The 17,939-nt window shown below is 37.9% G+C and overlaps 2 protein-coding genes across 20 annotated transcripts in view; one reads left to right on the top strand and one right to left on the bottom strand.

Annotated features, from left to right (window-relative positions):
* Znf567 (zinc finger protein 567) overlaps window positions 1-12,573 on the top strand; it is an 81,736-nt gene extending 69,163 nt beyond the window's left edge. For all 6 annotated transcript variants that reach the window (XM_047527438.1, XM_047527433.1, XM_047527434.1 and 3 more), the window contains 3 exons: window positions 5,319-5,445; window positions 5,704-5,790; window positions 9,826-12,573. In XM_047527438.1, coding sequence (XP_047383394.1) covers window positions 5,403-5,445; window positions 5,704-5,790; window positions 9,826-11,546 — 1,851 coding nt within the window. In that variant the 5' untranslated portion in view covers window positions 5,319-5,402 and the 3' untranslated portion in view covers window positions 11,547-12,573. The remainder of the gene's footprint in view (window positions 1-5,318; window positions 5,446-5,703; window positions 5,791-9,825) is intronic.
* Window positions 1-17,939, bottom strand: part of Znf461 (zinc finger protein 461) — a 69,696-nt gene that overhangs the window by 39,394 nt on the left and 12,363 nt on the right. The window contains exon 4 of one of the 14 annotated variants that reach the window (XR_007105326.1): window positions 7,226-7,383. The exons of 12 other annotated variants lie outside the window; for them this stretch is intronic. The gene's annotated coding sequence lies outside the window, so the exon portion shown is untranslated. Of the gene's footprint in view, window positions 1-6,617; window positions 7,384-17,939 lie in introns of those variants that run through there. One more of the 14 variants, XR_007105327.1, reaches the window with a different exon arrangement.

Raw genomic sequence — 17,939 nt, 5'->3', positions numbered from 1 at the left:
GGTTGGGGCATTTGGGAAGTGACTGGATCGTAAGGGTTCTGACCTCATCAGTGGATTAATCCATTGATAGCCAAATGGACAATGGGAGGTGAGGACTTAGCTGGAGAATGTGGGGTCACTGGTGTGTACCCTGGAAGAGTTTATGTTCTCCTAGCCCCTTCCCACCTGCTTCCTGACTACCATGAGCTGAGCAGCTTTCCTCTACTGCATCCTTCTACCATGATGGTTCTGCCTGAGAGTCAGACAACCGTGGACTGAATCCTCTGGAACCATGAGCCAAAATAAACTTTTCCTCCTCTAAGTTGTTCCTGTCAGGTCTTTTGATCACAGCCAATGAAAAGCTGACTAACACTAATTTCGTTCTATTTTTGTCAGAGAAAATACATGTAATTAATCTTTATTATATTGAGAATTGTTTAGTGAATGATCTACTTGCTCTTAAGAGAAATATGTTGAGGAATTACTGAAAGAAATTTTCTATCAATGTCAAATGAGTTTAGATGATTGGTTGTATTTTTTAGATAATCTAAATCCTTACATATTTTTCTCCCTTAGTCTTTATTCTTTTGGATACCAACAAACATATTAGCATCAGTCACAGTTTTGGACCTTTAAAAAAATCTTGCTTAGCCAGGTGCCATGGCACAGGTCCGTAATTCCATTGGCTTGGGAGGCTGAGGCAGGAGGATTGCGAGTCAAAGCCAGTTTCAGCAGTTTAGTGAGACCTTAAGCAACTCAGTGAGACCCTGTCTCTAAATAAAATATAAAAAACGGGGTAGGGGGATTTCCTCAGTTGGTAGAGTGCTTAACTCGCATGCATAAGGCCCTGGGTTCAATCCCCAGCACCACCACACACAAAAAAATTCCTTTATGGGCTGGAGTTGTGGCTCAATGGTAGAGCGCTTGCCTGGCATGTTTGAGGCCCTGGGTTCGATACTCAGCATCACATATAAATAAATAAAATAAAAGATCCATTGACAACTAAAAAAAATTTTTTTTAAACAGGGGAGGGGATGTGGCTCAGTGGTTAAGCACCTCTACGTTCAATCCCCAGTAACAAAAAAACAAAACAAAAAAAAATTCTTGTTGAAATTTTGTCAAATTTTGCAACTCTATGCATATATATTTGTGATTTTATTTTCCTGATATGTTTACTCTTTTATTATTATGAAATGCCCCTTGTATCTAATAATAATATTCTTCAACTCAACATCTATTTTGTCTTTTGATTACCATAATCAATTCATCTTTCCCCACTGTATTTCCCATATATGTATTTGTGTATTATATCTTTTTTCATCCTTTTACCTTTTGTCTGTTTGCATCTTTGGTATTTAAAATATTCATTCCGAGTGGAGAAAAAGGAATACTTTTACACTGTTGATGGGATTGGAAATTGGTACAACCATCATGGAAATCATAGTCTTGGATCTCCAAAAACTAGGCATGGAGCCACCATATGACCCAGCTCTACCACTCTTTAGTATTTATACTAAAGAATGAAAGTCACCATACTATAGTGATACGTGCATACACCTGTTTATACCAGCAGAGTTCTCAGTAGTCAAACTATGGAACCAGTCTGGGTGTCTATAAGTGGATGAATGGATAAAGAAAATTAGTATATATACACAGTGGAGTTTTATTCGGTCATAAGGAAAAATGAAATTATGTCATTTTAGGAAAATGGATGGAACTAAAGATTATTATGTTAAATGAAATAAGACAAACTCAGAAGGGTCAAGTGTTGTATGTTTTCGCTCATGTGGAAGCTAGGGAGGAAAGAGGAAAAGAAAGTGGGGGGTTAGAATCTCATGAAAATCAAAGGGAGATTAATGGAGGAAAGGGATGGCAGGTGGCAGGGAGTGCTGGGGAGTTATATTGGCCAAATTATATTACTATATTGTGTGCATGTATGAATATATAATAACAAATCCCATCATTATGTGCAATTGTAATGCACCACTGAAAAAGTGTGGAAAGAAAAAATATTAGGCTTAAGTTTCCTTAACATTGAACTTTGGAAGAAAATTGACTTTGTGCACATTGTATCATTAAGGAATTATACATTGATTCCTATTTATTTTCATTATTACTGTTGTATTGTAGAGTTAGTATACAATATTGTCAAATGCCTTTTGAGGATTTAGGAAGTTCATTGTAATGTTTAGTTAAAATACATGTTAATTTTCTGAAATAAATAATTCATCTTGGGCTGGGGGTGTAGCTGGTATGTATGAAGCCTGGGTTCAATGCCCAGCACTGAAAAGGTAAAAAATAAAAAAATATTTATCTTTTTTCCTGTGACTCCTGTAAGCCACTCCAAAATTTTGTCTTTTCTGGAATGTCATATCATTGGAATCATCCAGTAGGTAGCCTTTTCAGATTGGCTTCTTTCATTTAGTAATGTGTATTTAGTTCCTTCTAACCAGCTTTTGGTGATCTATTCCTACATCCTGTTGTATTTTGTGTCAAGTCATTGCTGTAATCAATTTTAATTCCTTTATTGACATTTTAGTTCTATCTGCATTTTGGCAGGGGTACTATGGATTGAACTCAGGGTCACTTGACCACTGAGCCATGTCCCCAGCCCTATTTTGTATTGTATTTAGAGAATAGGTCTCACTGAGTTGCTTACGACCTCATTTTTGCTGAGGCTGGCATTGAACTCTCGATCCTCCTGCCTCAGCCTCCCGGGCTGCTGGGATTACAGGTGTGCTCCACCGCACCCAGCTATATCTTCATTTTTAATGGTTACTTGAACATTAAAGTATGCAGTCTTTAACTTATCAAGGTTTACTTAAGGTTAATATTATATTAAGTTATTTAAGATAAAATGCACCAATCTTGCAACATTTCAGTTTTATTTACTGATCCGCCCCCCCTCTTTGGTCTATATGCCATGTATTTGATAAATGAAAATCAAACAGCTTCCTGTTTTTTTATTAAATGTATATTTTTTGAGTTGTCCATGGACCTTTATTTAATTTACTTATTTATATGTGGTCCTGAGAATTGAACCCAGGGCCGCATACATGCCAGTCAAGTGCTCTGTCACTGAGCCACAACCCCAGCCTCAGTTTCCTGTTCCTGTAGAGTATGAGCTAAGATATTTTTTAGATTTCTTGTTTTTTGTTTGTTTTGTTTTGTTTGGCTGTACTGGGTATTGAACCAAGGCCACACATGATTAGCAAGTACTCTTATCACTGAGCTGCATGCCCAGACCTTAAGAATAGTTTTTATGTTTAAAATGTTTGGAAAAATTCAAAAGAAAAATATTCCCAACATACGAAAATTCCATAAAATTCTAATTTCTGCATCCATTAGTAAGTTTTACTGAAACAAAAATATTTTCAAAATGGAGTGTGGTGGCACATGCCTGTAATCTCAGCAACTCTGCGGGCTGAAACAGAAGGATTCCAAGTTCAAGGTCAGCCTCAACAACTTAGCAAAACCCTGTCTCAAAATTAAAAAATAAATAAGTAAATAAAAAGGGATAGGGATGTAATTCAGTAGAATGTTCCTGGGTTTAATCCCCAGTAAAAGTAGTAAGGAAGGGAGGGAGGGGGGCTGGGGAGATAGCTCAATCAGTAGAGTGCTTGCCTCGTAAGCACAAGGCCCTGGGTTCGATCCCCAGCACCCCAAAAAAAAAAAAAAAATCTTGAAATTAGGAAGGGAGGGAGGGAAGGAAGGAAGGAAAGGGAAGCAGGAAAGGAAAGAAAGGGAAGAAGGGAAGGAAGGGAAGAAGGGGAATGGGGAGGGAGGGAAAAGAAACACAATATTGTCTATGGCTGTTTTCATACCAAAATAGTAGAAAAGGGTCACCAAGCACCACTTGAAGCAGTCATGCCAATTCCATCTGTGTTAGATTACTTTGAAATTGACCTCCAGATCTTTCTGATTCTGTTTTCCATATCCCTAATACTTCCTCTTGCTTTGTTAACCCTAAGCCCACCTCAATCCAATAAAGCTTCAGTTTTCTGTTGCTTGATTTATGAGCAGGTTGTGGAATACCACCAGTCACAAAAGCAGAAATCTTAAAATATCACTAGGTACACTTCTGATTTTCAAGGTTCTTTTGTTTTTGTTTTCTGTCTGCTTTTTGCTAAGCACTCTGTGATCTCTCCAACACATACATAATATAACTGTTAACCAGGGGATTTAGCAGAGTTTACACTCAGTTATTGAGTCTCATCCTTTGTATAGTTCTCTCACTTTCAGAATTAAGTTTCCAGCTCACTGACCAGCCCTGAATTCTGTTCTGTCATGACTGGGGAAGTGATGCTTTTCTGCCTGGAGAGCTACAGGGTCTTAGGCATTCTCAAAAAAGTCATAAAATTAATTTCCAGTACTTTGTTTTAGTTGTTTATTACATATTTTGTCCAGATTTTATAACTACTGTCTGAGAAAGTGTTTTCCTGAGCAGTTTACTCGTTTATTGCTGGCTATTGAAAAATCCCACTATGCACCTTAGAACCATTTTCTTCCTGCATAAAATATTCATTTAAAAACAAATTTTTAAGTTGTCAATGGACCTTTATTTTTTTTATTTATATGTGGTGCTGAGAATCAAACACAGTGCCTCAACACATGCAAGGCAAGTGCTGTACCACTGAGTCATAACTCCAGTCCCAAAACATTCATTTAAAAAAAAATTATTTATAGATGGACTCAATACCTTTATTTTGTTAACTTAGTTTTTTATGTGGTGCTGGGGATCAAACCCAGTGCCTCATGTGAGCTAGGCAAGTACTCTACCACTGAGCCACAAACCCAGCCCAAAACATTCATTTTTAAGGTGAAAAAATTTACCTTAGTGAAACCTGAGAAATTAGTTCTACCTTTGTGATATACTTCTATGCTATACTTGGAACACACTGGAGATTTGTGTTCACAAATACTTTCTTTTTTAAAAAATATTTTGTTAGTGCATTATACTTTAACATAATAGGGTTCATTTTGACATATTCATAAATCCATATGAGTATCTGCATTTATAGTTTGTTAAAGTTCAGTTACTTTCTTGGTCTGAGGCTCTAATTTCTCTTGAGCAGCAACAATGTTTTCTTTGTTTTGGTCTCCTAATAAACCAATACAGGTTTTGGATATAAAATGACTTCATAGTAATTGTTTTTACAAGGTTTTTATAAGGGACTTAGGAGTTCAGAGGGTTTTGTTTCCCTATAAGGAAAATCACAACACAGGAAAAACGATAGTCTTTCTTAACAAGTTTTCCTGTGAATAACACAAAAAAGCAGGACCGAGTAGGCCTCAATATTTCATTAATCTCTTGTGATCACAATTTCAATGCATTATAGAAATCAGTGTCATTCAAAGATGTGACTGTGGACTTCAGTCAGGAGGAGTGGCAGCACCTAGATTCTACTCAGAAGACTCTATACATGGATGTGATGTTAGAAAACTATTGCCACCTCATCTCCGTGGGTAAGAAAAACTCTCTTTGAAACTATTAGAAGCATATATTTCATCTCAAAGTACGTAAAGTGTATAATCTTGAATTTCAAGGGAAAGAGGTGATGAATTTGGTTCATTGAAAGGATGATGGTGTCTCCCTTGCCTGTTGCAAGGTTCTCAGTTTACTGTTACATGAATGAGAACCTTCATTTGCAATATTGAACACACATCTTTATCTTTCAAAGGCACTGAAGCCCAACCAACGTAAGTCTTCTTTTCCCTTATCAGGATGTGACATGACCAAACCTGATGTGATCCTCAAATTAGAACGAGGAGAAGAGCCCTGGACCTCATTTACAGGTCATGCCTGTTTAGGTAAGTCATTGTTATAAGCAGATGAAAAGTGGAAAGTAAATTTTAAAGGAATCAGGTGTTGGGTGTACTTTTGGAATGTCTTAGGAGTATCTTTTTAAAGATTCCTAACTTTCAAAATGACCTTTGTGTCCATAAAACTTAAAACCAGATTTCTGAGATGGGCACAGCATGTGGGCACAGCATATGATCCCAGCTGTGTGGGAGCCTGAGGCAGGAGAATCTCTTGAGCCCAGGAGTTTGAGGCTGGCCCAGGCAACATAGTAAGACTCACCTCAGAAAAACAATCAACGGGGCTCTGGTTGTGGTTCAGTGACAGCGCACTCACTTACTTCGCACTTAAGACCCTGGGTTTGATCCTCAGCATCACATAAAAATAACATAAAGGTATTCTGTCCACCTACAGCTAAAAATATATACATATAAAACCCTAAAGATTAGAAATATACTTTTTAAAAAACCAACAAAACAACCAAAACCAAAAAACAAATTTCTATCATTCTTTTAAAATAGTTTTTTTCTAGTTTGTTTGGTATTACTCCTTAAAGTGTACTGTGAGTTTTTTTCTTTTTGCTTTTCTCATTTCTGTCTCTCCAGCATTTTCAGTCCTTTCCATTGTGATAGATCTCTTTCAGGCATTCTTAAATCTGTTTTTTAAGAGGGGTGTGGTGGTGCATACCTGTAATCCCAGTGAGTTTGGGAGGCTGAGGCAAGAGGATTGCAAGTTCAAGGCCAGCCTCAGCAAGTTAGCAAGGCCCTAAGGAACTTAGCAAGACCCTGTCTTAAAATAAAAAGGGCTGGACATGTGGCTCACTGATTAAGGACCCCTAGGTTCAATCCCCAGTACCTAAAGAAATAAGTAAATCTATCCTTTAAGAAGAGAAAATTCTCAGCAAGTAGTCTTACTTTACTGTTGTTTTTTTCCTTCATAATACCTGAGGGTTTCCTGCACTAAGCTTTAGTTCCCATTCTCACTACAAATCTGTTAACTTTAAAACTCACTTGGCTTCTGCTTAGACTTTCCTTAGTTACAGTTGTTCTCCATTAAATCTCTGTGGTTCATTTTATGTGGCTGATCATCATTCCTACAATCAACCCTTGGTTTGGGTAAACAACACTAACTCATTCTTATCCTGATTTCTTGAGTGATTATTTTAGAACTTAGTCTCTTTTCTTCACCAGTGTGTCCATACTTCCTAACAGTGCCTAACACATAAGAGTCACATATGTTTAAAAGAATAAATATACACTGTCTCACTGTACTCTTAGTTTTCAATCTCTAACATATCTTCAAGGGATCTGCCTTTAAATCATGCCAACTCCTCCATTCTCAGAACTTCAGCTGCTCATTTTCTGTAGCTGGCTCTGGCGTCAGCTACTCGCATGTTCTCCCACCTCCACTCTAGTCCCTCTAAAGTACTGTAGTCTCTCCTCTCACCTGTTTTGTTACAGCATGTCAGAAATGAAAATTATCGACTTCTCAGCTCTTAAATTCTTTTCTATTATTTCTTAGTTATTGTATTCTTGCCATGATAGCAGCCTGAGTCTTCTCTCTATCATCATTTCTTCTGGATCTGTTCACACTTGTTTATCAGCCTGTGAAATATATTAACATTCTGTTATACTCTTCATTTCTCACTGATATACAAAATGAAAATTCATGTCATCTCTTCATTACTTTTACAGTTTGCCTTTGTTATAACTTTTGTCCCATTTCAATTTATATTATTACTTTCCTAACAAGATATGCCATTACTTATTGAAATAGAAAGTTCTCCTCTTTGACTACCTCAATAAGCCTTCATCTAGTCTTTTCAACTTTTCTCTCATGCAAAATTTTATTTTATTTTTTAATTTTTTTTTGTGGTGCAAGGGATTGAACCCAGGGCCTTGTGCATGCAGCAAGCACTCTACCAACTGAGCTCTGTCCCCATCCGGAATTCTTACTGATCTTTATAAAGTGCATGGATAAAAAATCAGTTTCCAGCCAGGCACACTGGTGCTGCCTGTAATCCCAGCAGCTCAGGAGACTGAGGCAGGATTGCAAGTTCAAAGCCAGCCTCAGCAACTTAGTGAGGCCCTAAACAACTTAGACCCTGCCTCAAAATAAATAATAAAAAGGGCTGTGGATGTGACTCAGGGATTGAGTGCCCCTGCATTCAAACCCTGGCAATGACACACACACACACACACACACACACACACACACACACACACAAAACTGTTTCCATTTGATTTAGGCTCTAAAGTTTTTCCATAAATGGAGAATTTGTCATCACATAGGTACTTTTATTGATGTTATGTGTTCCCTTCCATAAGCTATATTCCTTTTCCATGAACTATTTCTTCATTACTTCACATCAGATCTACCTTCCTCTTATCTGAATTCCTGTGCTGCCTACTCATTAGAACACACACACACAATTCCTGAATACAATCATATAATTTGAAGTCTGATTGTATATGATTTATGCTTAAGGATTCTTTTCTTCCAAATAAAAGACCTTCTGTTTAATCTTTGCTGAATTATATAACATGTTAGGTGTTCAGTACTTATTTCATTAATTGCCTATATTAAAGTATATGTGATCTGTGTCCTGCAAAAATAATCCTTCTCTTAATATTTTCCCTGAACAAATATTTCTACAAATACTTTCTTATCCATTTTGCTTAAAGTATAATGCCCTTTATTGTCACTGGCTCTTTGCGGTGCAAAATCCACGGGTATTTGTCACCGCCTGCAGCAAAAATTTGTGCGGGTCTTTATGGGTGGTGGACTGGAAACGAACTGCTTCTTTCTTTTAGTGGGCTGCTTTCTTGCTTATTCGCTTGTTCCCTGGGCTATTGAGGAAGAAAGGTTTTTCTTAGAGAGAGAGAAACGCCTTGCATAAGAGAGAAAGAGAGACTTTGCTTAAGAGAGACTACACTTTCAAAGATCTATTTCTTCTTAGTTCTGCTGCTGCTTCTTAAAGGTGCATCCTGCATCCTGTGAACTAAGGGTGAGTCTATCTGAGGTGCTTCTTAGTGATGTGTCCACGTATTTCTATCTGTCTATTTGTCATCTAGAGGTGTGTTCTCAATTCTCTTCTCTGTGATCTGCCTTCCGCAGCTGCCTGCTGCTTCACTGTGTGAGCCACTCCTATCTCCTTGCTGCCTTTTCTTCTTCCTTTCTGCTAGTGGCTTCTCTTTGCTTCTTTCTGCTAGCTGCTGCTCTGTTTGCTGTTCCTTACTCTCGCGCCCCCGCCTACTGCCCGCTTATATTCCCTCCAGGAGGCGGAGGGCGGGGCCACGACAGTTGTGATCAGGCGAGGAGCCAGCTGCCCCATCACGGCAAGGGTCAAAATGAGCAGGCGCGCTGGGGAACACCTGTGCACACGTTGTGCGCGTGGACTTAAGTGAATATGGCCAGTGATAAATAATGTGAGTGTGTTTATGTCAATTAACCTCCCCACCTCCGATGTGATCAGGCGCCGTTCTGGCTGGCACAGCCCCCAACACTTTATACACTTACTTCATTGTCTGTGAATCTATTTTTCTATCAATCCCTTTTTCCACCACTCTCTATTTTACTTTGTCTATGAAGTTCTGCAGGATGTAAAAGGTATTAATAGTGTTCATTGCTCATTTGTCTTTTTCACTCTTTACCACATTGAAGCAGAATTGTTGTTGTTTTTGGACTGGGAATTGAACCCAGGGGCTCTCTACCACTGAGCCACATCCCCAGCCCTATTTTTGTATTTTATTTAGAGATAGGGTCTCACTGAGTTGCTTAGGACCTCACTAAGTTGCTGAGGCTGGCTCTGAACTTGCCGTCATCCTGCCTCAGCCTCCTGAGCCTCTGGGACTACAAGTGGGTGCCACTACAGCCAGCTGAAGCAGGCTGAAGCAGACATTTTATTTAGGTTCTATATCTCTTCCCCAGGCAGGGAATAATTTGTCCTGGGCCTTTTCTACAGTCTCATATCCTCATGTTAGAATTCAGTAGACCCTTTCCCTAGCAAATTTATAAAGAGTCACAAGTTATTTTTTTTTTTTTAGAAGAAAACTGGAAAGCTGAAGACTTGTTAATGAAATTCAAGGAACACCAAGATAAGTATTCTAGATCAGTTGTGTGCATTAACCACAAAAGAGTTATCAAGGAGAAGAATGGCATATATGAGAGAACATTTGATCTAGTCAAAAAATCTGCTGATTCAAAGAATTTACCTCCTGAATATGACACTCATGGGAAGATTTTGGAAAATGTTTCAGGATTAATTCTCAGTAATCTAAGTCCTGCAAGAAAGAGACTTAATGAGTACAATGGATATGGGAAATCCCTCCTTAACAATAAGCAAGAAACAGTCCCTGCTGAAATCAAATCCCATAATCAAAGTGATAGGACCTTCCATCATAATGATGTGCTTATGCAGTTTCAGAAGATGGTAACTCCAGCACAGTCATTTGGATACAATGAGTGTGAGAAATCATTCCTTAAAAAGGGAGGCTTAATCACACACAATAGAGTGTACAAAGGGGAAACACCACCTGTGCAGAATAAAAAGAGAAGAGCAGGCCATATTGAAAAAAAGCATACATGTGCTGAATGTGGGAAATCGTTCTGCAGAAAGTCAGTTTTGATTCTGCATCAGGGAATTCACACAGAGGAAAAACCCTATCAATGCCATCAGTGTGGGAATGCATTCAGAAGGAAGTCCTATCTTATTGATCATCAGAGAACTCACACAGGAGAGAAACCCTTTGTTTGTAATGAGTGTGGTAAGTCCTTCCGCCTAAAGACAGCACTCACTGATCATCAGAGAACACATACAGGAGAGAAGTCATATGAATGTCCACAATGTAGAAATGCCTTCAGATTGAAGTCACACCTCATTCGTCATCAGAGAACTCACACAGGAGAGAAACCATATAAGTGTAATGACTGTGGAAAGTCCTTCCGCCAGAAGGTAACACTCTCTCTACATCAGAGAATTCATACAGGGGAGAAACCTTATATTTGTGAAGAATGTGGAAAGTCCTTTCACCAGAAGGCAAACCTTACTGTACATCAGAGAACTCATACAGGGGAGAAGCCCTATATTTGTAATGAATGTGGTAAATCCTTCTCCCAGAAGACTACCCTTGCTCTTCATGAGAAAACTCACAACGAGGACAAACCTTATATTTGTAATGAATGTGGAAAGTCTTTCCGCCAGAAGACAACCCTTGTATCGCATCAAAGAACACATACAGGGGAGAAATCTTATGAATGTCCTCACTGTGGGAAAGCTTTTAGAATGAAATCATACCTCATTGATCATCACAGAACTCACACAGGAGAAAAACCATATGAATGTAATGAATGTGGGAAATCATTTACTCAGAAGACAAATCTCAATCTACACCAGAGAATTCATACAGGAGAGAAACCCTATATCTGTAATGAATGTGGGAAGTCCTTTCGCCAGAAAGCAACCCTGACTGTACATCAGAAAATACACACAGGTCAGAAATCCTATGAATGTCCTCAATGCGGGAAAGCCTTTAGCAGGAAGTCTTATCTCCTTCATCATCAAAGAACTCACACGGGAGAAAAACCATATAAATGTAATGAATGTGGAAAGTACTTCCGCCAGAAGACAAATCTTATTGTACATCAAAGAACTCACACAGGGGAGAAACCCTATATTTGTAATGAGTGTGGTAAGTCCTTCAGTTACAGGAGAAGCCTCATTGTCCATCAGAGAACGCATAAGGGAGAAAACATGGAAATGCAATAAATAAAGTGGTTTCTTTATAAAGTCGTTCCAAGTTAACGTAAACCTTTAGGTTTAAAAAGAAAGGCATGCTTAAACATGTTGATGTAATTTTAATCACAAATGTAACAACAGTCTTTAAAGTTCCACACCACAAATCTACTGTTTACTAGCAAAAGAAATGGGTGTGATCATTGTTATTGGGTTGTCAGCACTGACACTCAATTATAGTTTGTAACTGTACCTACCTGCTGACTCAAAGGCTTTATTTAAAAATACAATACATGTAGAAGTAAACTACAAAATGGTATCAGCATTGATCTCCATTAAAATTTTTAAAAATATGAATTTTTTCAGTCTATAAAATAAAAAGTAGTTTTTACTTCCCCAAGGATTACCACTTCTACAAAAAAGAAAGAAAAAGAAAAAAAATTACCACTTCCCTGGCTTATAACCTCATTAAACTAGTTTATGCATGCTTTCAATTTTTATTTACATATTTTTTATTTAGACACCATGAATTCATGTTCTGCTTTGTTTTACTGAACATTTTAAGATTGGTATAGCATTTCATGTGGCAGTAGTATATATTCATTTTATATACTATTCCATTTTAAGAATATACTGCTATTTATCCAATTGATGGATATTTGTATTTTTATATTTTGTGTTATAATAAAAATAATGCCATAATTATTCTTGTTATGTTTTTGGTGTATATTCAACACTGGAATGATTTTGTCCAGGAGAATATCTTAAGTCTTTTCAGTTATGGGAGATATTGCTAAACATTTGAGACCTTTTTCAACAGTCAATGTAGAAAAGTTTTTAGCAGTCATTCAAATAGAGAATTTTTGCTAAAAAAGATAAAAATAAAAACCGTATAATTTAATAATAGTGCGAAGCTGTTTGTGTGAAGGCAGTAAATGTAGGAAGGCCTTTTGTTGCTCAAGTCCTACACAAAACAGAGCAATTCCAATTACAAGTGAATACTAGATGCCGATTTTAGGACATTTTGAACATCAAAGAATTCACACAGGAGAAAGGGATGTTAGAAGAGAAACAGGTGAGTATAATTTGAGAATAAGTAGAGAGAATTATGAAAAATATTTTTCATATAAAATAACCCTCTTATACTTAACCTATCTCAAAGGAAATGTCGTTCTCTGAAAAATCCAAGATCAATCACTGGAAAGATTTTTATATTTGAGAATCAGAAATCTACTAAGATAGTAACTTTTACAGCATCTTATCCATGAACATATGAAGCTCAATAGCAATCTGAACCATGTTAGATCCTTCTTGGGAAGAAGTACTTATAACTAGCATTTACTGTATGTATGAAGTCTAATAAAATTCAGAAAATTTTAAAAGCCTTTTACTCATTGAACATAGCAGTAACCAGGAAAACAGTTCATGGTTCAAGCATCTGACACTGAAAACATTAAGCAGCCCCCTCTGGCCTGCAGAAAGGGACAGTAGTTGCCAGTTGACAGTACATGTAATCATACTTGTCAGTCCTGAACTTGCAGATACTTTCAGAGCAAAAAAAGTATCGGATGATGAGGGAAAGGACATGATAAAAAAAAAAAAAATTAAACTTAAAAGGTGCATAAAAATAAAATATATCATGCCTTGTCTGAACAGAACATTGTGAAATGTAGCCTTGAATAATTATATTTATGCTTAGTTTCTTTGCTTTTTGTTTGGTTGGTTTTTAGACTACATTCAGGATAAACTTTAGAGTAAAATAACTGGGACAGGTTAGATAAGGTTACAGAACTTCTCTTCAGACACATGGGGATCTAGGGATTAGGTCTAAAGTAAGTTTACTTGTAGGTTAATAAATACTGTTATATGCTAACAGTGGTGACTAACAAAAGAATTGTGCACTCAAGCAGGGATGCAAGCCTGCCTTGGTTTCCTAGGTGAGTAGCAAGTGGAGAGGATGGTCTAACAATGTTCTACTCTCAGTCTACCAAAAGTCTCGGAATATGGAGTCTCATTTGCTTGGACACTCTACTCGTCCGTGTTTCTGCTTTCCCAAACATTTCAGGGGCTGCCACAGAAATATAAATGTATTCATGGCATCCTTTTGTGTACTACCCTGCCTCCTCATTTACTGATTATATTATGACCATGTTCTCTCCAAGTAAAACATTGTATCATATGTTCATTTTATTTTTATTATAACATTAATATGAAGAACTAGAAGGTGCGGTGATGAACCAACAGTGAGCTCAGAGATGACTGAGGATGTCTTCTCTAACAGAACACCCACAATAGGTTGTGTAAACAAAAAGTATTTCTGTAGTAATCATTGAACATGCCTCCATATTTTTTTTAAATGACCATAGTTTTTAAAATTTTTTTAATTGTTAATAGACCTTTATTTTATTTATTTAATTATATGCAGTGCTGAGAATTGAACCCAGGGCGTCACACTACTAGGCAAGTGCTCTACAATTGAGCTACAACCCCAGCTCATATACCTACAATTTAAAGTTTTTGTGGCTTTTTTGTTTGGTCTTATTTTTTGTTTTGTTTTGTTTTTGTAGCAGGGATTAAATCAGGGGCACTTTACCACTGAGCCACAACCCAGCCATTTTTTAAAATTTTCTGTTTTGAGACAGGATTTTGCTAAGTTGCTAAGCTGGCTTTCAACTTGAGATCCTCCTGCTTCACCTCCCAAGTCGCTGGGATTACAGGCATGTGCCACAGTCCCCAGCTACGGTTTTAAGTTTTAAGATGAACTTTGCCTAGAAAATTTGTGAAGCAGTTTCTTATAAAACTATCTGGAACTGCATCATATGGTGATTACACTTGTTTTATTTAGTAACCACCATACTGTTTCCCATGGCAGCTTATTATATTCTGTTACAATGCACCAAGTTTCAAATTTCCACATCCTTGCCCTCACATTTTATTTTTGTTTGTTTATGAGACAGGGTCTCACTATGTTGCTGAGACTGGACTTGAACTTGCAATCCTCCTGCCTCAGTATTATGGGTCACTGGGATTACAGATACACACAATGTGTGACAAATTATTATTATAGCCATTTTTATAGGTGTAAAGTAGTAACTGTGATTTTGATTTGCCTGTCCCCTAATAATTAACAGTGTAGGTCTGCTTCATTCTTAAAGAATATTCTTGGGGATATAGGATGTGGGATACAAAGTACTTTCAATACTCAAAAAAATGTGCCACTTCTTTCTGGCCTCCATGGTTTGACTTGAGATATTTTGTTGAAAAGACAGTATTTTCTTCATCTGTGTGAACTATCTCTTTCCATATGCATAAGGGGATCCCATTTGAGTACTATTCTATTTCTTCCATCTATCTTTCCAGTGTTTCCTCATAGATAGGTGAGGTCTTGCATCTTTGGCAGGAACACCACAGGAGGGCTGTGTACTTGCAGCATCCTATGTCACCCATGACTGGTGTTCACGTGGAGCTCTAGGTTAAGGGGGTGTCTGCCAGACTTCACTGCAAAGTCTCTTTTTCCCCTTTCTAAGTATCTTAAGGTAAGGGAGTCTTCTCTGAGACTGCGTATATATTTTTATGTTCACCACACTTCCAATTAACTAGTCTTAGTATGGCTCTCTGGGAAATTCTAATATGCAGCCAGAAGTGAGAATCACTGACTTAGCACATTGCCCTATCTGATTGAATCACCTTAGGCAGGGGACTTCCTGTGTTGAGGTCTCATTTGCAAAATTGGCTAATAAGAGTCCAGACTCCATGGAACATGCTCAGGCACAGGGTCAGGACACGCAAGGTTAGGAATGGCTACAGACACACAAACTCCCCTGATGTGCATTGCTTAAAATACATGGGCATGTTCTTCCTGCACATAAGAATTCTGAAGGTGGGCTTTTTCTTGGTGAGTATCAAGGCCCCCACTCCTATTTGCCACACTTATTGTGAGGCTTGTGTTCTCAAGGTCACCTCATGGCCCAAGGTGGCGTTCAGGTTTTCCTTTCCTTATTTCACAAAGGCAGCAGGTGGTGATCAGGGCAAAGTGTTCACTTTGAGGGACCTTTCTGGAAGTTGCACATAGCATGTTGGTCTTCCTCTCACTGGCCAGACTGTCATGTATGTATACTTGAGTAGCTTCAAGAGAGGTAAGGAAATATACTCTAGTCGGGAACGTGGACATCTCAATTAAAATTGGAGATGTCAGTAAGGAAGGATGAGTGAGGGGACAATGGATAAACAGTTCACCTATCTGCTGCTATAAGGAGTGATGAGAAGCCGCCCAAGGGTGGACTCAACAATAAAAGTTGAGGTTCTCAAAGACTACTGCAGAAATAAGTACAGTGATAAGTAATCTGTCCTATGTCAGTATCTAGTGAGTCTCCTAACCTAAGAAAGTCATCAGTATAGTCCTATATCTAGATACATAGGGACAGCTGGACTCAAGTAAGGTTTTGCTGGCAGAGGCTGTGTGCAATAGCCAGACTATTTAGGTACTCTGTGTACTTAGAATAAAATCCAAACACTACCATAATTCATGATATTGTCCATAACCTTTCCTTTCAGCATATCTCAGTCAAAATCTTATCCAACATTTCTTGACTTGCTTTCCCCACTGTTCAGTATAGACCAAATATTATTCTTCAAACATCTGAAATAAGCCAAGTCTTTTACCTTTCCAAAGTTTTCCATCAACTGTTCAATTTGCTAGAAATTCTCTAAACCAAGTTCTTTGCCTGGCTGGTTTCACATCATGTCTCAAATGAAAAGTTATTTCCTTAGAAAGTCTAGGCTAGTCAGCCCTAACTAGGTTCATCACTTTATTCTCTATCTAATCTAAGTATCTTCTCTCTTATTGCAATTTTCTGGATTTAAAAATCACAGAATCTCCAGGAATAGTGGCACGACGGCAATCGCTGCAGTCCCCGCCACTTGAGAGGCTAAGGCATGACGATCACAAGTTCAAAGCCAGCCTTAGCAACTCAGCAGGACCCTCAGCAATTCAGCAAAACTATTGTCTCAAAATAAAAAATTAAAAGGGCTGGAAATGTGGCTCAAAGGTGAATCACCTCTGGGTTCAAAACAATACTAAGTATGAAAATCTTACAATCATTAATTTGTTGATATGTAACCTTTTATTTATCTTAAAGAGCAAGAACAATGGCTATGGCTGGGAATGTAGATCAGTCATAAAGTGCTTGCCTAGCATTCATGAGTCCCTGGGTTTAATTCCCAGCCCCACCAAAAAAAAAAAAAAAAAAAGGAAAAGGGTTTTTCACTAGACACAGAATTACTAACTTCTTGCTTATAAAGAACAATCCCAAGTTCAAAGCCAGTCTCAGCAATTAAGCATGGACCTAAGTAACACAGTGAGACACTGTCTCAAACTTTAAAAAAGATCAAGTACAGTGGTGCATGCCTGTAATCCCAGCAGCTCAGTAGACTGAGGCAGGAGGATCTCAAGTTCAAAGCCAGCCTCAGCAACAGCGATGCACTAAGTAACTCAGTGAGACCCTGTCTCTAAATAAAGTACAAAATAGGGCTGAGGATGTGGCTCAGTGGTTGAGTGCCCTTGAGTTCAATCCCTGGTACCTGCCGCCCCCCCAAAAAAAGGGCTGGGGGTATGACTCAGTGGTTAAGCACACCCGGGATCAATCACCTGTACCATAAAATAAAATAAATAAATTTATTGTAATCATTTGTGCTCACAATTACAGAATAGTTCTGACCATGTGTTCCTGTTTAGTTTCTCCCGTATCACTCACAAGATACATGCTCTTTACTTCATCTCCTACAGACTAAAAAAAATCAAAACTAAACGTAGATTAAGCTAAAGCTAAATTACTAAATGATGCAAATGAAAATATGATATATATACCTAACCATCCATCCATATACCTCTATCATTACCACTTATATAAAGTCATAATTATCTTTTCACCCTTATTAAAACCACTGTAGTAAGGTGTCTTTTCATGAATGTGTAGTATTATTCAGTCTTCCTTCTGTAGTTTCTCATGTCCATTCTCAAAGTCTCCTTTTCCCTCCTTTCTAAGACCACTATATGTGGACCTCCTAGAAAACTACATGCCCGTTCCCCACACAGCATTATTACAGATTAGAGGGGCTATGTAAAGTTAACATCAGTTATCTCTCCTCACCATTTACACATTGCCTCTTGAGTTCCTAGTTTTTTTTTTTCAGATTTAAAATAGTTCACCACAGAAAACCTTAAGAAAGGAGGAAAAACCAATATAACACTCACTGAGCTTCAACAATTATCAACTTAAGGACACTCTTTTTTTTTTGTTGTGTGTGTGGGGTAACCGGGGATTGAACTCACAGGCATTTGACAACTGAGCCACATCCCCAGCCCTATTTTGTATTTTATTTAAAGACAAGGTCTTACTGAGTTGTCTAGTGACTTGCTTTTGCTAA

This window comes from Sciurus carolinensis, chromosome 16 (genome assembly GCF_902686445.1).
Source record: "Sciurus carolinensis chromosome 16, mSciCar1.2, whole genome shotgun sequence".
NCBI classification, from domain to species: domain Eukaryota; kingdom Metazoa; phylum Chordata; class Mammalia; order Rodentia; family Sciuridae; genus Sciurus; species Sciurus carolinensis.
The sequence above is the reverse complement of the archived record's forward strand: the minus strand, read 5'-3'. Positions and strand labels throughout refer to the sequence as shown.